At 37.0% G+C, this 23,086-nt stretch overlaps 2 protein-coding genes across 2 annotated transcripts; both read right to left on the reverse strand.

The window, feature by feature from the left end:
• Positions 1-281: 281 nt before the first annotated feature.
• LOC145667557 (uncharacterized) lies at positions 282-2,021 on the reverse strand. The gene has a single exon (XM_081735029.1). It carries the CDS (start codon positions 2,019-2,021, stop codon positions 282-284), a length of 1,740 nt encoding a protein of 579 aa, XP_081591155.1.
• A 198-nt stretch (positions 2,022-2,219) lies between these two features.
• LOC145667558 (uncharacterized) lies at positions 2,220-3,263 on the reverse strand. Its single transcript, XM_081735030.1, has one exon. It carries the CDS (start codon positions 3,261-3,263, stop codon positions 2,220-2,222), a length of 1,044 nt encoding a protein of 347 aa, XP_081591156.1.
• Positions 3,264-23,086: the final 19,823 nt, after the last annotated feature.

Raw genomic sequence — 23,086 nt, forward strand, 5'->3', positions numbered from 1 at the left:
CAATATTTCTGGCGTAGTGATGATATTAATAATTGGGGTCCAGCATGAAGTAATCTTAAGTGTTCTGCTTCAACTATAAGTTTTGTTAAGTGTTGATTTGAAGGCACAACTATTTGATGTTTGGCGTCAAACGGAAGTTGACTATTCTCCAATCTTCCTCCAACTTGGATCATGCCTTCACTATCTAAAAATGGATGTAAATTGTTCAATTTACTTCTTGGCGGAACAATGTTTCCATCACGAAGATGCTGTAATTCGCTGTGAAATCCAATTTCTTGTGTTCATTTGATGCAAACATGGAGCGCTGTGTGGAGTTCTTGTACTGAAAGACCTTCTGTTAATTTGTTTTGCTTGTGTCTGATGTTATGAACAAAACGTCTACAATATGCTATTGTCTTAACTAACCTTGACAATTTTAAGAATCTTGTTATGGTTTCATTGTACCAATTGTCTAAAATGACTGTCAATGTTATGGTTCCCTTACTCTCTGGAACTTGATCTGGTTGCAATGAATCCTTACTTGTCACTGACCAATTAGATTCTAAACTAGAAAGCCATTGTGGATCGTGCCACCATAATGAATTGTCCTTTATAGAAACTGCATTTATTCCTCTTGAAATCAAATCTCCAGGGTTGTCTGAAGAAGATACATGTTTCCAACAGTTAACGTCAGTTAAGTCTTGAATTTGAGCTACTCTGTTGGCCACGAAAGGTTTCCATTTGTTGCACGGAGAAGCTAGCCATGCCAACACGATTTGGGAGTCGGTCCATAAATGGACGCTATTTATGTTCAATTTCAAAATTGGTAAAATCTTGTGAACTAATTTTGCCAAAACAACGGCTTCGCATAACTCCAGACGTGGGAGAGTAATTTTCTTGACTGAGGCCACACGTGATTTAGCACATAATAACTTAACTGATATTTCTCCTTGTTGATTGATCAATCGCATATAAGTACAAGCTCCATATGCTCTTTGAGAAGCATCTGAAAAACCATGGATCTGAATCTCCGCTATGTTTCCTTGAACGAGTACATATCTGTCGAATTTAATCTGATTGATTAATGGAAGCTGCTTGTATAATTGAGTCCATTTCTTTGCTAATTCCATTGGTATATTGTCGTCCCATTGAACCTTTTGCCGCCACAATTCTTGCAAAAATATTTTGTATGAATTGACAACTGGTGAAATTACTCCTAATGGATCGAATATAGTGGCAATGATTGAAGCAATCTGGCGTTTAGTAATGCACTCTCGAACCTTCATTGTTGACGTCTTGCTTTCAACGAGAAATATATCCTTGTCTTGATGCCAGGACAATCCTAATGCCTTGACGCCTTGGCCTTCGTGGAACTGGATTGGACGCTGCACTTCTCGAAGCTCTGGCGAGATGGATTCCAATAACCTTGGATCATTAGAACTCCATTTCCAAAGTGTAAAACCTCCCTTTCTCAGTAACTCTATCAATTGCTTCTGGACCTCTAGAGCATGCTGTATGTTGCTCATGCCACTACAAACATCGGCAATATAGAAATCTCGACGTAATATTTCTGCTGCTACAGGGAAATTATGCTCTTCTTCGTCTGCTAATTGCTGTAGGCATCTTGTGGCCACGAATGAAGCACATACCGTACCATACGTTAGTGTTTTCAACTCAAAAAACTGAATCGGTTCATTTCTAGATCTTCTCCACAATATACGTTGTAATGGCGTGTCTTCTGGATGAACATTGACCATGCGATACATCTTAGCGATATCTGCAGTGAATACTACCGAATGAGTTCTAAAGCGCAAAATGATAGAAAACAAATCTTGCTGTATTGTAGGACCAACTAAGAGAATGTCGTTAAGGCTTTTTCCGCTGTCAGATTTTGCTGAAGCATCAAACACCACACGGAGCTTCGTTGTAGAACTTGTGGGCTTAAAAACTGCATGATGTGGCAAATAGTATGCAACGCTGACGTCCTCCTTTTTACGCTCATCTATCCTTACCATGTGACCAAGATCTTCATATTCTTGCATGAATTCCGTATATTTAGCTTTAAAGTCCGAGTGTTGATCGAATCTTCTTTCCAATTGCTTTAATCTAACCAATGCCTGCTGATAAGAATCGCCTAAAACTGTACGGTCTTCAAGCAAAGGCAATCGTACAATGAAACGCCCTGTATGATCTCTTGTTGTATTCTGAACGAAATGTCGCTCACATGCAAGCTCTTCGCTTCAATTAGGTGTAACAGTAATTTCTTCTAGTTCCCAGAATTTTTGTAGTTGTTGCTGTAGATTTATGTTTGTCTTCACAAAACATGTTGTTAATGGAATATGGGGGTCACGTTCTTGAGGAATGCGTCCTGTCACGACCCATCCCAATTCTGTCTCCTGAAGCACTGGAAAATCACCTGGCCGTGTTTTGTGTCCTGACTTCATAATTATGTAGAATACTTCCGCACCTAAAAGAATATCTATGTCTCTAGGCGTATTAAAAGTAGGATCTGCTAGAACAGTGTCCTTTGGAATGTTCCAATCGTCATAATTAATTTTTTCTTCCGGTAGTTTACTTGTAATGTGAGGGAGAACTGAACATCTTATATTCAATAAAAATGTGTTAACACATGAATGGACACAAATATCTACAGAGTACTTTGTATTAGATATTGCTTGATTTATACCTTGAATTGGAGTATATTGTCTATACCGTTTGATGTTCAATTGTTGCACCAAATTCTCTGTTACGAAATTGGTCTGACTAGCACTGTCTAGAAGCGCGGGACAAGGAACCAAATTTCCCTTGTTATCCGTTACTTTTACTATTGCAGTAGATAACAACACTCTTGCGTTAGGTCTAGCCCTTAGTGCACAATATGACACTTGCCCTAAATTTTCACTGGAATCTGAGTTGTTACTACGCTCTTGCACCGCACCACTGCTTACACTTGGAAACCGCACTGATTTGTCCTTTGTTACGTCTACATGCAATAATGTATTGTGCTTTTTGGAACACTTTTTACAACCTCTCGATTTACAACTCTTCAAAAGATGATTACTTTTCAAACAATTTATGCATAATTTATTTTTAAGAATGCACTCTAATTTTTGGCTGTGTGCCGCATTCACAAAAGACGAACAAGAATATAAGGGATGCTGACTATTACAAAATTCGCAAGCATTTGAAAATGTTGGTAAATAAGTCTTTGATGACTGAATACTTTTTGTTTGCTTGTTTCGTACGCTACTACCCTGCTTCACACCATCAATACTAGTTCTCATGTTCTCAAGCACCTGACAACGTTTCTCGAGAAACGAAAAGAATTCTGATAAAGCAGGAAAATTAGAATTCGTATTTTTAACCTCCCATGACTTTCTAATAGTTGCATCTAATTTTGATACAAAGTGTTGGGTCAAAATTAGGTCTGTGAGGTTTACGTTTGTCTCAAGTGCTTGTAGCGCATTTATATTGCTAGTAGCTGTATTTATAAAAGCGCGAAGTTCACTTACATTTTCTTTATACACTGGCTTGATTTGTAGTATTTCATGAATGTAACAAGAAGCAATTAGCTTTTTATTTGAATACCTGTCAACGAGTAATTGCCACGCTACTGAATATTTTTTTCGGTAATTGGTAAATTTTCAATTAGGTTTAACGCTTCGCCCTTAAGAGAAGTTCGGAGGTACTGAAACTTCTGTACTGTGGAAATGTCTTTATTCTCGTGAATAAGAGATATAAAAGTGTTCTTATATGATAACCAATGCTTACAGTTCCCGTCAAATGCAGGCAACTCTATGACCGGTAATTTAACTTGTGCGCTACTGCTAGTGTTATTATTAACAGCTGTTTCTTTATTTCCATATTTTAAAACAAGTGCTTGCATTTGAGCCTCTAAAGAAAAATACATATTTTCAATTTCTGCACGAATGTTTTCTGCTTCCGCTTCGGGTTCGATTTGATCAATTTCAATAGTATCTTGCACCTCCTGCAACTTTGACCAGACGTTATTTAGATGTTTTAAGCGTGCACGTATTTCTTCTATATTGCCTTCATTTGGATCAAAGGCCTGAACAAAAGTGTTTATTTTGGCTAACTGGCCTCTGTATGCAGATTTTTGCCTTAAAACACGCTGGTGTGATTCACTCATGATTAAATGCTACGCAGAAATATGAAGAATAAAAAACTACTGACCTGATAATGATGTTTTTTTCTTTTTTTTACCTATGAAATATACTCCCAAAGCCTGGTCCTGGTACAACAGCTGTCCGCCTACACAAAAAACGTGATTATTGTTCAACGTACGTGATAGCACCACATATAGGCCGACACAAACACACTTCTCTTCACAACAGCACAGAACAATTCTCAGAAATCTTTGCACTCATCCGGCCCGGAGGACCAAATGTACAATGTGAATGTATATATTTTGTTTTTATGCTAAAGTACGACGACAATGCTAAAAACAATGTTCAGTGGACTGTAAGGCTTGATTCGTACACCACATGAATGCAACCAAAATATAAATTCACTGTATTTAATGATTACAACTTCAGTTTGCACACAAAAATAATACACGAGAATAAACATATTCACAAGGTCTTTAGTTGTAAATGATTGTGATACGATGGCTTATTGTTTGTGCTATATTGTATGATCTTCGACCATGATATATATGGTCCACCAAAACTGCATGTTCTTGCTGCCTCCACACTCACACACTGTTCACACAACAATAGAAAAGCGTTAAGCAACTTGAACACTGTTGCCAGCTAAAGGCACACACACACTGTTAAATACACAAATAATCCCAAACAGAAACTGAAACTGAAATTTGTTGAAAGACGAAAAATTACAATAATTACGTACTGTTAACAATCGTACATTAGAGGCACCACATGTACAGTTCTAATTAAGCAAAGGCATTAATTGGAAGTTCCAATTAAACAAAGACATTATAGCTAAATTAAAAATAACACTAAAAATATGAAAATAGTATTATAGAACTGTATAAAATATTATTTAGCAACTCACTATCAAAAATAAGAAAAGAAATCTGGATTAATTTTCATTTTGCTTTTGCTGCCATGCACGTTTCTTTTTAAATTTTAAAGAGAAGTGACTGCTAACCGCGCGGAGTTCCGCTTGACTATGTAAGCACCCATTTGCTCAATGGTCCTATCCGCCTCGCGGAGGCCTTCGCGTGATTATGTATGCACCCATAAGAACCAATAGAACAATTTTGCCACGCGGGACTCCGCGCTACGCGTGTGTGCTTACACAGTCATCCGTAGCTACGCGCTACGCGTCACGTGATTTTATACAGGATTCTTCTCAGTCAGTGTAGCGAGTCAACATGAAAAGATCAAAACGGCAATAGTGGCATCTTAATATTTCTGTAAGAAGAGAAAACGAAGAACACATAAAAATAAATGTCTCAAGACTTCTCTCTTAGTTTCTCAAAGAAGTCTGAAGGGAGCTTTATGTCTGTGTATATAGATTTGCAAGAAGACGAGAAGAAGTATTACAATAATTTCCGTACGTCAATTCAGTCGTTCGATGACCTAATTGAAAAAAATCCATCAAAATTATAAAAATGTAGTTTAAATAGGATCCATATGCACGCTCTTAAAATACAGCACTTTCCTTTAAAAAATGTCATGATACTGTTTTCTAACAAATGAAAATAACGAATGTTTGTACATTTAGTTAGAACTTCACATCCAATCAACCATTTAATAATAGAGATAAATTATTTGCCTCAATTTAACTTTTTTCATTGTCCATACCTTCATTTAAAAAAATATCTTTTACATATCTCGTTCCATGCCTGTTCACGAATGTTACGTTTTTTGTATTCCTCACTCAAGCTGAAATCCTTGTTTGGTGTTTCTTTAATGGATGGTTCAGGGTCGTCGTCATTTCAGATTTGGTTGGGGTGGGGGGCAGGGGCAAGACCCGTACCGACATAAGAGTTTCACGTTTTTTAATAATATATCAGTAGACAAGCGATTAAAGATGTGTAACGCTCCTTTCTATGATGTTACTTCTTGTAAGATACTCTGGGTCGCCACTACATATATAAACGTGAAAATTTCTTATCAGAAGGTTCCAAATTCGGTGAGGAGGCGACAATGGTAACGATTAAGATCTTTAATCACATCGCACGGGGCCGAACAAACGTGACTCACTCAATATAAAATGTATTATGTGGAACGAGTAATTAATTTCTTAAATTATACAAATGACTAATAAGACAGATTTTACTGTAACCGCTTTTATGGAACTTGAGTATTCAAATCCGAGTACATAGAAATCAATTGTCGGAATTAACAAAGTTCTACATAATACACGATTCATAATGTTAATAAGTAAAGTTAATATAGCTGGAATTCACTCAGTGTTCATTTCTTACTGTAATCCGTATAGTAAGTTTCTTCCATATACTGTACTTTTACTTGATTATGATAGTTACTCATGACTTTATTTAGTGTTTGACGCACTTAGTCTTCAGAATATTTCTTGGCCCCAGTCGTTCAGCAAAATTTATTTGAGAAAGTAGTAAACACCAGTATATCATATATATAGAAATTATTTCCACTTATGTTACATTATGCTGGATTAGGTATATGCTCTGCTACAGCAAACATCAACGGATTAACTTCTTTTGGCGAAGGCCATTATATTTCCTTACGAAATTATTTCATCATAACATAATTATTATTTCATTTAATCATCAATATATTATTATCATTATTATTATATTGACTAAAATAAACCTGTCAACAATATTTCATCCTTTTCTGTTGCAAATAAGCAATACATAGTACCATAATTGCGCAATGAAATCAAGCTTATTTATTAGAACATACACAACTTAAACAACTTATGTAGAATGTTGTTCGGATTGAGTATAGCCCGCTCCCCCAGTGATTTTTAACGAATCATAGTGATTCTAACGATTCATACTAGTTCATAATGAATCGGAATCGTATGTTATAAAGATTTAAGATGTAAATCTTGTGGTAAGGAAGTTTTAGTTGCTATAAGTAGTAGTAGTAGTAGTAGTAGCGGTAGTAGTAGTAGCAGTAGCAGAAGTAGTTAGTAGCAATAGTAGTAGTAGTAGTAGGAACGGGTTAGAAGCCCCGCAGGGGTTGGTTGGGTTCTGTTCTCGATATAAGCAGTAGTAGTAACTCTTCCAGTTCCGGTGACAAAGAACTGGGGGGAGCGGGCTATACACAAGCCTGTTGTTCTAATTGGGGTATGTTTAGTGCAAGGGGTCCAGAAGCACGTAAAAAACACAAAATTTACAGGAGAAATGAGTGATGGAAGTACTTAGACGTAACATAACGTAATGAAATCTAACCTAACATACCATAAACTAACCTAAGCTAACCTGAACTAATCTAAACTAACATAATATTAATAGAAATAAGCGAAATTCTATCATTTTTTGGAAAATTATGCGGGACTCCTACACTAATATAACATAAACTAAACTAACCTAACGTAACCTAAACTAGCCTAACCTAACTTAAACTAAGCGTCCCTACCCTAAACTAACCAAATGTAAACAGAAATTACCAAAATTGTAACATTTTTTTAGAGAAAAGAGCTGGACCCCTTCTGCTAAACATAGGCCTTCTAATTAATATTATTACTAATAAAGTTTACTTCACATACTGTGCCAATGAAGTATCATAGATCTTGATGACTACGACTAGTAAGCAGGTACAGTATAATGGAAGATTGGTATAATTCCAATTAGGTTAAGTTTCTGCCAAACTGGTTATGGAATACAGGAATTTTGAAATATTTTAATCATTAATTCATGAAATTAGATATATTTTCTCTTATTTCGCGGCATAATGATGTCGAAGAAGGGCCTAAGCCCCAGAAAGAACTTTCTAGCTAAACATCGAGGTTATGTTTGTGCCTTCCATTACAAAGTTTGATTTTCAATGAGTTATGACAATTTAATAAAATAACAGCTGTGTGCATTTGCTAATTACTACCAGATTGTAGTCAATTGAATTTAATTACCTTTATCATATGTTTTAAATCCAAGATTTGCTTTTAACTAACTTTTTTCGAATAAACTCAACTTGTTTTCAAAATTCTGAGTTTTTAAAATCCATATCAAATCGCTTTCACTTTTCTTTTACTAATTTAAATGTTCTTCTTCTTCTTGTAATAAAGAAAGTCATTTCGCTCTTTGATACTTAGCAATGAATATTCAGATTTTCCGGTACAGATATAGAACAAAGTAACATTTAACAATTAAATATAAAGCTCAAGCTTTACCGAAATTAAACTAAATGTTATTACATTGTTTTTTTTTGTTTTTGTTTGTTTTTTTTAGCAAGAATAAGCAAATCTCTATTTTCGCAAACAATAAGTAATGAAGAAATAAACAAAATACCAATAATACTGTTATGACCAGTTGTGGGGCATAACAGATGTGTTCCTAAAAATCAGGGGACAAGTACCCTAAACCCCCTATATGACGCCCCTGGCATGGTTGCCTATTTGTGACCTGCTCTCAAACGAGGCGCCTTTGTTGCACGAAAAAGGTGTCTCTCTTTTTTAGCGATGGCTCTCGACCAAACCTAAGAGCAAATTAAAGCCACGCTCAAAAGTGACGGGGGAATTATTGGACTGAGGGAAAGTCCGGAAACATTACGGAGATTTCTTTTACCATTCTCAGAATTATGTCAATATATTGAACACATGGAATTCACTTTTAAGTGCATGATACCAAACATCATGAAACATCTAAAACATTTACTGAAATTTTCAGAAACGTGTTCATTCCTTAATAATGGCTTTCGAGTATGCTGCCAATCCTTTTCTGGATACAACAGGACAGCTTTACCGGATCAATAACAAAATAATACCACAATCTGAAGCAGCTGGCACTATCGAAATGATGGAAAAAGGACAATCGCAACTCACAAGATTTGTTGAAGAGAGGCTGAAGAACAAAAGAAAGTTACTGATCCGTTGAAATGCAAGAGGTTTTCCATATTCAAGAACCAAGAGAAGAGACGTACACGTCTTGCTGAAAAGTGTACCAGCCTTACAAATGACTGCGTGTTGTTTAGTCGTCTCTACATTGCATGCCAATATAGATCAGGCGATCAGGGAAGAATTCTTTCAAGAACCTGAAGTAGATGTGAAGATGTTTGATGGAGCAGCTATTATTTATATGATTCCTCGAGAAGCAGCCAAATCTTTCGAAGAATATATCGTAAACACCTTGCAACAGTGAAACGAATCGATGTGGTATGGGACGAATATTTTCTCAACTCTATAACAGAAATGACATGAGAACCAAGGGGAACTGGTTGGAAATATCGCGTCTCACCTAATGCTCCAATTCCCAAGAACTTTGTTTAGTTCCTGCCATCAAATGACAATAAGCGACATCATTTTCGTTTAATCATCGTAAAGTTGATGAAGATCGGACAAACGAACAAAGAAGTTTATACCACTAAAAGGGAGTTTGCACTGACTACGGCTACCAGATCGAACATTAATGCTTTAAGCCCCTACAACCACGAGGAAGCGGACACACGGGTGGTGCTTCATTTTGGCGACGATTTTTACAAATTTTGTGTCGTCGGAGATACATTCGAATGTCAAATACAAAATCAAACGCTGGAAATATTGATCTATTCCTATAGATAGGCAACCATGCCTGGCAAAGCCACCCGCCAAGAATTTCAGCTTGGATCCCCTTCTGAAATTGTTGACTAGAGCCCAAAGAATATCTTTGTGAAGTGTGACCTTTTAGTCATAAAATGCAGAGTTGAACCCCTTAACCGCCGGACTATAAGGGGGTAAGTACGCAGAACTAATAGCCCATAAGCAGCCACAGTACAGACCAAACTCTGGATAGCCTATAATAAGTAAAACTACTAGGACTTATTGTTGACGTGATATCCATATTTGCTCAAAACGGTTGGATTGAATTGTCGGTTGTGTTGATTAAGCAAAGTCTCGTTCCTTCTAGAAAGAAATTTGATTATTGTTCTCTTACACTGTGTTTCTTTCACAAATTTTGGTTCACATGAAAGTTCTTTAGGGAAACCAAATCTACATTTCTTTATGTGGCTCGAAATACATTGTCTGTCGCATTTTGTTGCCTTTGGAAACGATTCAGAATGTCGACATATTCTCTGTCTTCGTTCACAACTTCTGTTTTCGGAATTCGACTCTGCTGTTCAGGGTTATAAGGCGTGAATGTGAGGACTTCCTCTAAATTGCCGCTCGAAGTGGAGCCAATAAATCCATCACTTTGAGATAAGGGATCAATATTGTTTCTAGAAATGCTTAGAATCGCTTGACAAAATACAAGTTTACATCTGCTCGGTTATCGCACAAAAGTTTTATCCGTTGTTGATCTGTTAATGGTTTAGAAACTTTTTACCTTACAAGATGAAATCGAACAAGTCATTCCATTGATATTTTATAAAATAAAATATAATAAATAAATAAATAAATAAATAAAATTGATTGTGTATAGTGTGATGATGTTCATTTTCCTTAAAACTATGGACTGTGAAAATGCATTACTGATTGGTGGCCGCGACACCTATTGGGCTCCATGGAGGTATGCTACCAACAATCACTAATCCATTCACCAGACCAGTCTCCCCGGAAATTGGAACTCAAATTCAGCCCAAAGAAGATGGTTCCAGAGTATCTTCCATCACAACTCGAAACTCGGCATCCAGGCCTGCAGTCTGCTATCCCCAACCCGTCGTGAGAAAGGTTGCGAACCACAAACCATCGACACAGGATGCCAACCTCCCAGTTGAGCTCGTAATGATGACTAGTGAAACTGAAATTTGTGTCTGTAATGGTCCTACCAAAAAAAAAAAAAAAAATCATCTTGTAACAAATTTTGCGCAACGGAAAATGAAGTAAAAAAACAAAAACCCAAATTAAAAAAAAAAATCCTTTACAGTATTCGGTCGTATGTTACCTCGGTCGCACCAAGGAAAATCTTTTCATACTTGAAACTTGTGTAACCTCACTTTCCACTGAAAGTTAAAATACCTCTGATACTGCTCATGTATTTTGTACTTTGACTATTTCTTTAGGTTTTACTATACGTGTGTGTATATATATTTTTATGACCAAATACACTTTTTATTTCCAATTCTACTTAAAAGGAAAATTGTCAGATTACGACTTCTACATTTTTTTGAAGAAACCTTTTATGAGTTTATACAAATATGACAACCAAATACTGAACAATATTGATTTAAAGCAAATAATAATAATAATAATAATAATAATAATAATAATAAAAGATTTTTTCATATTGATGTGTCTACAAGTTATAATATTTGATTTCAGCTTTAACAGAATATCTGGTAACATGTATTTAATGTTTCCATTCCTCTAATACAACCAAACTCTTTAACTTGAATGACGTCCACAAGCTATCGAAAAGAAATTTTGTTGCCAGAAGATACCATGGTGCACCCACAAAGTTTACCTGCACCCAATTTTGAAAGTAAATATAGATCATAATTGGGAATCTTAAATATTTTTATTCGGATTTTCTGTTGACAAGTCAAAACATGTTTAACTTTTATGTACGTTAGGAGCAGGATCTTTGTTACATCAGAATAAACTGTCGTTTCTGGTGAAGTATTTTTCTATTGAATTACATTGTCGAAGTGTTAGTAAATAATATTGGGCATAGGTTATATTCCGACAATCAAAATTAAATTGTTTTAAAACCCCTTCCCTCGACTCATTCGCGTAAGACCCGTCGTTCACATGATATATTGATGTGATCGCAGATTCTAGGGAAACAGAAGTTACGTTTTAGAGTTGCATGATAATATCAGACACGATCACTAAACACATATTTGCTATCACTTGATCTTGTAACATCACACAGAGGTTGTACATAGGAGGAGATGCAGCGCCGTAGCAGCTAAGTCCGTTATGGCCCTGGAATTGCTAAAAAAAAAAAAAAAAAAAAATAGATAAATCTCTTCTAAAGTCATTGCTTAATGTACATTTGAAACTCATTGCGTCCAGTAAAAATTTTTGAAGAAAATAGATGTTGCGTGCGCTGAAGACGAGTCTTCGAGAGAATAGTTGAACTTAGGTAACTGGGGGGGAGATGGGAAATGTCAAATGGATTTCGGACAGATCTCTGGTGATGAGAGTGATGCATAACAGGACATATATAGATCATGAAGATGTAGCGCCCCAGAGGGCCCAATCCCTGGCAGGCTAAAGCTAAGTTTGATTGCTCAGTACCGGATCACTGAGATGATAAGTATATGGTAGGGGTCGCCACCTGTGATCAACTTATAACACAGGAGAAAAGCAAAGCAAGCAGTGAGAAGTCTGCCCCCAGAATCCCCATCATAGGGCCCCAGGAGCAAACTTCAAACTTTCAAATGGCAACAGAGACCGAGTGGTACCTCTTTCTATAGATCATGGAATGTGCAACCACACCTACAGGAAACATTTGCTATATGAAGCATGGTTTTCAAAATGGCCGCTACAAATATATGTTGTGTCTTAACATGGCATCGAACATTGTGATCTCAAATTGCTGCGAAGCGAAAAGAGATGTTGCAAATCCAATTGCACAGAAATGCACTCATGTAGAGGGCCAAGAAAACTTTGTAAGAAGCAAGTCCCCCAGGGTCCCCATCATAAGGCTCGAGGGGTCAACCGCAACATTTCAAATGGGAACAGGGGGCGGATGATATTTCTCTGGATAGATGCAAGACCGCCTATAAGAAATATTTGCTATATGAAGCACGGGTTTGAAAATGGCCGCCAAAAATGCACGTTGTTCTTGTCACCGAGCAGATATTTTTGGCGGCCATTTTGAAATACCTTGTAGTAAATATTTCTGATATGCGTTGTTGCATATTCCAAGATTTATCGAAAGAAATATAACTCGACTGATGGTGCTATTTGAAATTTTGAAGTTGGCACCTGGGACCCTATGATGGGGGACTTGGGGGTACTTGCGTCTCACAGAGGTTTGTCGCTCGCTGACATGGGTACATTCCTGCACAACTGGATGTGTCACAATTTTTTCGCTTTGAAACTATTTCAGTCACAGAGTTAGGTGGGACACTCTGGATATATCATATAGGCGGTGATAGTACTGCAGACAGCAGCACACAGCAGATCAAGCCATTGATTATGTTTGCTTTCTATAGGTGTGGATATGAGATAGAAAGACCACCAAAGGTTCCGGCACTTCTAGAGTACTGTTTCGAGACATTCACAGGCGATCATTTACCATGTGTGACGGATTGGCAGTATTCCGCTGTGCTCACTGCAAATGTATCTTCTGTTTGGACCATTGTCTCATCGAACAATTGCACGTACAATATTGACGAGCATGTACAAATGATGCGAAGGCATCTGGAAGGCCTGTAGCTGGAATTTTCTTTTTGTGAAGCGGGTGGCCTAACTATATTAGAATTGTGTGGATTTTCATGGCCAGTTGCCAACTTTGGAACTCGTTTTTCTTTTCGACTCTAGGTAGGTCGGTTTCCTGCATAGTTGGTGCTTTCTTGTTTTGTTCATTCTAATATGCACAGCTCGTGATCAAATGTGGCGTATTAAGGCCAACTTCGTCTTTTCCGTATTTTTTGAACTTTTGTTTTTTCTATTTTCTTTTGTTAGATTGTACCACTGATTATACACGTCATATCTTATGTTCTACATTACAGGTTGACACTGAATATTGCACTCTTTGCAAAACATTGCAGTTGACAACACTGCTAACCCCACTGGTGGCCTTCATTTATTCCCTATTGTGGCAAGTCTCTTTCTATTCATCACTTGTCAGCATTGTATTTTGCCGTGCCCTCCTTTTTTTTTTCGGAATTTGCACTTTTCCCCCCTTGTCCAACTTTGCTGTTTCCCGAACTTCCACCCCTTATATTTCTTGAACCTATTGCTATGGGCAGCTAATTTTTTGGGAATGAACATCTCTGTTACAGCTCTTTCAATTGGCATAGGCCACATCTTTCCCTGCAACTATCATTTTCGGAAGGTTCCCTTGTGAGTGAACCAGGTACCATTAGTTCTGTTAGATAACATAGCTTCTGGTCGCTGACTACAATCTTGGCGGGCTCCAGGCGACCAATCAGGAGTCTGCCCTGTTAATTTAAAGCTGAATTACATTGAGCATAAGGCTCGGAGACAGTTTGTGAAGTTACACCCCTACTTTCATGATTATTTATAAAGTTAGGACAATGACTACAATTACAACAAGAGGAAATAGGTTCAGACTGTTCACAAGAATTCCCTGATTGATTATTAGTGTTTCTGGTAAAGCCATTATTAATACTACGATTTCTGACGTTGACCCTTCTGACATTGCGATTATTTTGTCTAGCTTGAAAACCATTATTACCTTGTCTATTACTGAAATTATTACTACTATTGTTACTATTACGATTACCAAAACCAAATCTTCTACGGTTATTACGCCTAAAATTGACATTATTGTTACTGCTGTTATTATTGTTACTACCAGGAGGATTATTGCCTAAGTAATCCTTTACATTGGCGTATCCCACTTGAGCCCATTTCTCTTTAGTAGGTACTTTATTTTCAGAACTAGAACTAGCACCAGAACTACCTTGTTCATTATTGTTTTCATTAATCATAGTAGTAGCAAGGTTAACATCAAAATGCACATTGCGTTTCTTACTCTTACTAGGAGTGTCATTATCATTACCTGCTTTACGCTTAAAAGTAAATGATTCTAAAGACATTAGAGGACTGTTTAGCAACTTAGTCTTATCAGGTACTTCTAGTCTCATTAGGCGCTCAGCGAGTTCAGAGACAGAAGTGATTTCTACTTGACTTCAAGTAAATTGGTATTCTGGAGGTAATGTATCAATTAGATAATCCACTAACTCTATTTGTGACATATTATTCTTAAGCATTCTTAGACCTTTAGAAAGTTTCCAAACAAACTCCGAAGCTTTTCCATGAATGTTGGGGTTATACTTGGTGGACAGCAAATATCTCCACTGAGCCCTACAGACCTTTGGATTTAGATACTGCGACAAGAAAAGACGTTTAAAGTCATGATATGAATGAATTTGATCCGAGACCTGCGAAATCCAACAGGCAGCAGAATCTTTCATAGCTCTCATAGCAACCAACACTTGATATTCGGGATCAAGATTCAACAACTTGAAGTTCTGTTCTAATTGTTGTAAGAAATCAAGTGGGGAAATCTCCAACACATTACCGGTAAACTCAGGAAAATGACTTAAGTCTGACAAACGTAAAGATTTTAAACCATGACCATTGTTATTATTGCCATTAATACTAGACAGTGGACAACCATTGGACAGGAAAGAGGGAACATATGGCTCCACGTTGGAAGTTCTTGGGTAGACAGAGTCACCTCGACCGACACTGACTGACGAAACACAAGGCAAATCATTCCTATCTTTAGCATGCTGCGAAAGAAAAGGGTTGAATAAATTATTTCGCCCATGACTAGGAAAACCATCAGTTTTCCGACCATCCAAACCTTCATCATGACCAGGTTGGGAATGAGTACAATGACTATGCGGCATACCATGAAAAGAAGCAGTGGAAACACAACTAGCGTTGTTAAAGAAATGCTGTACTTGGGACAGATTGACTTTGGCAGGATGAAGACAAGAGGTAGTGGTTACTGAAGTAGTTCCAATCAACGGACTAGAAACAACCACTGGAATTTCAGACTGACTACTGCCCTCACAAGTACTAGGATTAACAAGACCTAAGAATCTTTCAAAATCTGTGAAGTGTCTACGCTCCACATTAACAACATCAGAATTGAGCTGGTTACTTTGCTCTTCCACTTCTTCGTCATAATCTTGATCAAAAAGGCTGTCAACCTTCTCCTTCAAGGCTTCAAGTTCGTCCCGTAGTCCTAGACAGGAGTTGCTGGTCTGATGAATTTCTTTCACTTGGGTAGACAACGCTTCCAATTGACGCTTGCACATACTATTGTCTCTCAAGCAATTAAACAGGGTTTCTTCCTGAGAGGCTAAATTCTCATTTACCACTTCCAACTGATGATTCAATTCCGCCGTATTGTTTTCCAATTGGTTACTCAAGGCTGCTATACGAGCATCCTGCTCTTTAATGTGACGATCCACAGTGTCCTTCAATCCTGACATCTCCTTTCCCAACTGCGAAGTCTCTTTGGCTACATCCAACCTCAACTGCGCGGTTTCTTCTGTGACTTTTGACTTCAGCTGCACGGCTTCTTCAGTCACAACTACCTTAATGGAATCTATTTGGGCGGTGAGCTGCGCTAGGAGCTCCGAAAAATTAGAAGCAACACCAACTTCACTACTACTACTTCCACTTTGACTCTTCTCTATCAAAGATCCAGTGTTTACATCATCTATTTCAATAGTATTATCTGCTACTCCTGGGAATTGTACCAAACATGAATTACAATCCCACGAAACATTGGGCTTGCCTTTCTCGGCAAAAGCTTCCTCACTTAAACCTGAACACTGTTTACAGTACCAAGTGTTACAAGAAGTACACTCTAATAAAGTGCCTGAATGGCCACACTGACGAGCTTTCCTCTTAGACTTGTTCATTCTGGCACTAACAGTTTAACACATGCACTAAAACTAAAGAATACACTGAAAGAATAGTTTATCTGACGTTAAACGCTCAATTGACTTTTACTTCACTGACATGTGATGCGGGTCCCCAACCCAATTCGACATTGTCAACAAAGAGCGCTGCACCTCACCTACGATAAAAGTTGATTTAAAACAGTAAGGCTTTTTTTTTTTTATGAAGGATTCAGAGATGACGGTATCCATCTTCGGAAGCTAAGAAATATACAAAATGTACAAGATACTGATAAACAAGATTGCAATACGATACCGGCAAGATCCTATATAGAGAAATAAAAATAGAAATCACTAAAACACAAGAAAAATCAAAAGGTACCAGCTGATATCCTGGCGATCAGGTCGCCAAAAACAAACAAACCACTGTAGCGCCCCAGAGGGCCCAATCCCTGGCAGGCTACAGCTAAGTTTGATTGCTCAGTACCGGAGCACTGAGATGATAAGTATATGGTAGGGGTCGCCACCTGTGATCAACTTATAACACAGGAGAAAAGCAAAGCAAGATGCTAACACAGGAATAAACTGCGCTAAAGTAATACGATAATAACAAAACAGGGAAAAGAAAAAAAAACTTTAGTACAACGGCAAACGAATCCAACATGTGCGAGACTGCCCCCTGCACACTCTACGAGTGCACAGAAAACAGCCCTTCCCTTGTGCTGTGATTTCCTTACCTATGCGTATCTCATGAGAATGCAGAAGCTGAAAGAAGAGACAGTAGTGTTGATCTCACAAATATAACACTTATGATAGGGTGTTGCAACATTTATTTAACTGAAAGAATTTTCACAATTTAAGAGTAGTCGATCTTGCTATATATAACAACAAAATTATACTGAGATTACGATTGCGACTAATTTCTGAGAACCCTCTGCAATGTTATACTTAGTAACTCATTCAGGTACATAACTGAATAAACTTACACCCACAATATAACTACACCTTAGTTGAAAATAATGATACGTGATTAAACACACACATCAAAATATTGGAAAAAAAAATATATATATATATATAATAAAATGGCATAATGAGTAATTTATTATGACCTTAACAGATAATAGGATAAATGGCTCGAGCAAAATATAGACTTACTTACCACGACTAGTCGGGTTTACACCAATTATGTAATACTTAAAAATGTAACATGACATACTTATGAGTAACTACCATAGCAATAATGAACCCCAAAGAAACATCATGCTAGATAGAGTTTCATTACTTCGCATATAAACATAAAACAAATGACTTGTCCTAACTGAATGAGGACATAAAAGTGGGCTAAGGATGGACAAATTAGACAAATGTAGTTGTGAAACATTATAAATAGACCGGACAACGAGTTGCTAAAAGCCAAGCCTCGATCAAGATGCTAGGTACAAATGAACGTCATAATTATGTAGACATAATGATCTGATTAACAAAAACCCATGTAATCGTCATGTAGTGGCACACTCGGGCAGAAATTAAAAGGGAAAGACCATAAAGTGATCAATATGAACTGACAAAAGTTAATGCCATGGTGACCTTAACGTAGCAAACCAAAAGGACAACATTCCTGATCAACCTGTGCTAGATGGCCAGGTGCCTCTTAAATACAGAAAACGTATTCATGTTTCAGACAGTGATAAACTCAATGAATAGCGGTTAACCAAACATTCATGTAGCTAGTGGTATTCCTATGACGTACTTCAGCATTGATAAGTGCTAATAGACATTTGTAGAAAATACATTCTTAAGACGTGCATCAGCAAATCCACATAAGGGTGCTATGTAAACACGATTCCATGAATCAGCAATAGTAAAGATAATTCTGTACAAAGCAGAATTATGGTTAGCCTGCTACGAAGGCGGGCACTCATAACACAGGGTACTTACCCCTTTGACAGGTATTAAACAAGCAGAAATTATTATACCTTTCACAAATGCACTTTCACTATTAACGGAACACATTCCCATAGGAAAATAAATGATATACACACTAACTGCTGCTCAAAGCACACACGATGCACAGAAACTTGGACAAAATAAATGATCACTGTTGTGGAGAGGTTCCTTTAAGTTATATGGCCTAGAAGATTAGACACAAGAAGATCTCTTCATTTTTACACAACCCGGTCTGGGCAGGTGGGAGCTGGTGTGCACCCAATCCATGACGTTCACTGGACAGTTTGAAAAACGATGATAATATGCTTATTTATGATTATAAACTGAAGGCTAACTGATAGGTAGTAATATTATAACATCATAACGATAATATAGGAACTGAACACTTTGTGGAGATCACAGATAGTGGATTAATGAGAACATATATGTATAGATATCAACTCTTATTGATTAACACTTCATGTGTGAGCCTATGCACAAAGTTCCACTCTAACCACTTGGAGCGATGCTAGGTTCTTAACTTCTTGAATAGCCACCCAAAAATAATGGATCACATAGATTACAAGGTTACGTGCGATCAAGTGGCTAAACAGCACGAGCAAGATTAGTATGAACAAATGATAACCCTGTAGCCATACTTGCCACTCAAATAACTCACAATGATAACAATGTTCTGGATTCCACTCCCAGAGTGTTATATTATTACAGGCGAAGTTACTATAAACTCTTGATGCTTCCATATTACATAAAGGCACGGATATCACTGAATAGTACAGATGAAGAGAGTGCTTACTTTCGCTTCGCTTCACGGACATTGCGAATGAGTTGGGGACCCCGCTGCTAAGAATTTAGTTGGACATTAAGTACATTAGTTCAAGCTGCAAATTAAAAATACAGGTCACTAAAAACATGCTGACCAAGCCGCTTTGAGAATGGTTCACACTAGATATCAGAATATGATGATATAACAGGATGCAGTCCAACCTAAAAACGTGCACCTACACAACGATGGCTCACGTGGTAGCTAGGGCTAATGAGAATTACCCAACTCCATTCAGAATTTTATACTATGCAAATTAGTGGCACTTATGAAAAACATGTGAAGCAGTTCACTAGAGTATGAAGTAGAGCAAACACACTTTTAAATATGACGATGGCCAATGTAAATAGAGATTTGACATAGTTTTTGCTAACACACAAAAGTTAATGTTACCATTGCGTCTTCTTGTTCAGCTTCGAGTACTCAGAATCCCTTGCGCGAACCCGCGAACATGATGTTTCGGCAGGGTTGCCAAATACAAAAGGATTACAAGAGGTAAGTAGTAACTTGTACTGATGATACAATTGTAGAATCGTTTATATAGGGGCATTAGAAAGATTGTCGGGCAATATCATGAGTGTTTTCACTAAGGATTGAATCAGTTTATTATTATTATTATTATTATTATTATTATTATTATTATTATTATTATTATTATTATTATTATTATTATTATTATTCATTGGTGGGCTTGCCTTTTGTATTTTGATAAGCTTAAGAAGTCAAATTGAGAAGAAAAAAATCACAGGCGAAGTCGATATGTCAATATCCAGAAGCACTCTCGTTAGATACATCATCAAATGCCTTGAAGTTATTCTTGTCTTTTTTTTAAAAGGTATCCACATAGAAATGAAGAGTATATATGCATGGGGTTTGGTAGCTTTAGAGAGGGATACCATTTATCTGTGAAAATTCAGTCAATAATTGGATGAGAGTCCAAGAGATCATATCTAAAATTTGTGCGACAGAAAAAGATCCATAACCAAGTGCTCTGTGGAGTTTATCATATAAGATCTGCCTTTAGTAAATTGTTCGAAAACAAAAACTAAATGATCCAATATCACGCTGACACCAACATAAAGGTATAGTCGATTTATGTGTTTGATATAATTTATAAGGCGTTAAGGCGGTGTTAAAGAGAAGGCGGTATAATAGAATTACTCTGTATCGAGATCAATTATGTATCAAGCCATGGTTTGGGTTGAGAGATAGACATGATTTGCCAATAGTGTCGCCCTGGTCCGAGCCTATTTTCGGATTTCCAAGCATGTAACATCTGGACTTGATTTTGTTTGATGATAGGAACAAAGTTTAGGTGACTAACTTTTAAAAAAGCTGGTTGACCATCAGCACATGATCGCATGACCATTGACCATCAGCACATGACAGAGAAAATATGAATGGAATTCACATCGGTTTAACAGATGTTTTACCTTTGGACACTGTTGTTCAGTTCATACCAAGGAAGAAGCCGAAAGAGAATACAATGTTGAAAACTGAAAAACTTCTTCTTCGATAATTTGCTTAGATTGAATAAGATTCTGGCGGTACATCAAACAAAATTGTAGAAGCTGAGTTAATCAGAGAAATAGAGAGAAATACTCAAGAAACCGAGTCATCAGAAGAAGATATTCCTTCAGTGGTAATTCAGAGGAAAAGATCATCAGTTGAAACGATCAACACTGGAAAGGTCAAAGAAAGTACTCAAGTTGTTTATACAGTTCGTCGTAAATCTCAGTCAATACCGAAAGATTACACTGAAACTCCAGGTATAACTGTACGAAAATCGATCGAGACACAAAGTAAACGGGTTAAGAAAGTTACAGAAGAAAGTGAAAGAAGAGTAACTTACTTTTTCTTCTCTGAACCACAAAGTGAAAAAGTAAAAGAATGTATGATGCAATCACCAACACAGTCACTGACAATGACTCTTGAAGAAAATAGTTCCTTCAAGTTCACAGGGAATCAAAGTTTGAATAGTATATTTCAATGAAGCTGAAAAAGTATGACGTAACTTCTCCTCCTTTTTAGATAATTAGAGGAAATTTCTGAAAAGGAAATTGATTTTAGTTGAATTAAGTTCAGAAGTAAGACAACAGGCAAGAAAAAGGAAGTACTTTTTTTCTTCCAGAGATACAGAGTACAGTTGTAGAAACATACAATTGGGAGGAAAAGATCGCGGAAGATTCTGTTTTGTTCTCTGACACAAAAGAACTTGATATCTTGGGGATGATTATATTCCATATTCACGGAAAAGTTATTTTAATGTCCAGAGAAATAGTTATATCAAGAAGGAGTTATTTGGTTTTGGAAAGAACAGGAGATCCATATGATAGAGTGGAAGATAAATTATCTGATAGATCACGAAGGCAGAGGCGATGGAGGCGAATGACCTTCAACCGACGCCGGGAGGTAGTTTTTTCTTCTCTTTTCTCTTCGAGGATCAGTTTGGAAACACGTTCGAGAGAAGTTAATTGAACTCAGGAAGTGAAAATGAGGACAATGGAAGTGAAACAATACGAATTTAAATGATGTGACTATCTTTTATTGTTACGTGTTTCATTTTTGAAAATGTGTTTTTTTTAACACTACGCTCATACCTCTTGCTATGTTTTTAATGAGGTTTGAATCTATCATACGGACCTCGCCACCCTCGTTCAACGAGCGCCTAATACAGCTTAATATTGTGATCTCAATATGGTCCCTCATCCCAAAGCTTGTGATTGCTTTCACAGGACAGTTTTGGGGAGAGGGAGAGTTGTGTGAAACACAATGTTTTGGCATTCGGGATATGAGTGGTATGTGGTTCGGATCTTGGAACCTTAGGTGAACGGATAGTTTAGTATAATGCTCGCAATACTCAGTTTGATGTTTTATAACTGTTTGTATTAGGCATTCTTATTATGTAAGCGTCTATTTGTCATCTCGTTGATTTGAAGGGACGCATCTAACTCTCTCTTTCTCTGTCTGTATCGTTTTCGTCTCAAAGGATGATGATCGGCAAAAGTGTATAGAAATTTCTGACATGATGGTCTCTGCAATAGGCATATTTCTGAAGAATTTTGCCTATTCTTAAGACTCACATTCGCCATCTGATACATACCCCTGATTAGATATACTGATTAGCTTTCTCGTTTTCATTGTTTCACTTCTCTAATAAATATCACTGGAATTTTTACCTCGTTTTCACTTAACGTATTACATGGGTAATATACTCTCTTTTATCACCTCTCATGTGCTGTATGCATTATTACCAAAAATAAAAATTATTCCCTGGAGTGGATTCGAACTGACGTCCTTTGGATTTGTAATCTAGGGTCTTAACCACTACCCCGGCAAGCATTTAGTTGTTGGTATATTTATTCGCATTTGTATTTTATGTTCCCACTTCGACAACTTTTAGTCTTTTTTCTCCGTTTACCTGCTGTTTCTGGATTTCTCTTTCGGTGTTGTCCTTTATTTATACGATGTACTATTCGTATTCACAATTTATGCTCTTTCCAATGTCTTATGAGATTAAGCGATTATGAAACAATACGAATCAATGGCTGCTCTAATTCGAATTTGTTTGTTGAATTCCTGGATTCAAAATGACATGGCATTTTATGAGCATCTAGCAAATATTTTTCCACGTTAATTGATGTTTTCGGGCAGAAAATCATATTTTAGCGTGTGAATCAAAGCAGATGCGTTCGTTATTCTTCTCAGCGTTGTCAAGACTATTAAACCT

Source organism: Thermobia domestica, chromosome 13, assembly GCF_964235325.1.
Source record: "Thermobia domestica chromosome 13, izTheDome1.hap1.1, whole genome shotgun sequence".
Classification (NCBI taxonomy): Eukaryota; Metazoa; Arthropoda; class Insecta; order Zygentoma; family Lepismatidae; genus Thermobia; species Thermobia domestica.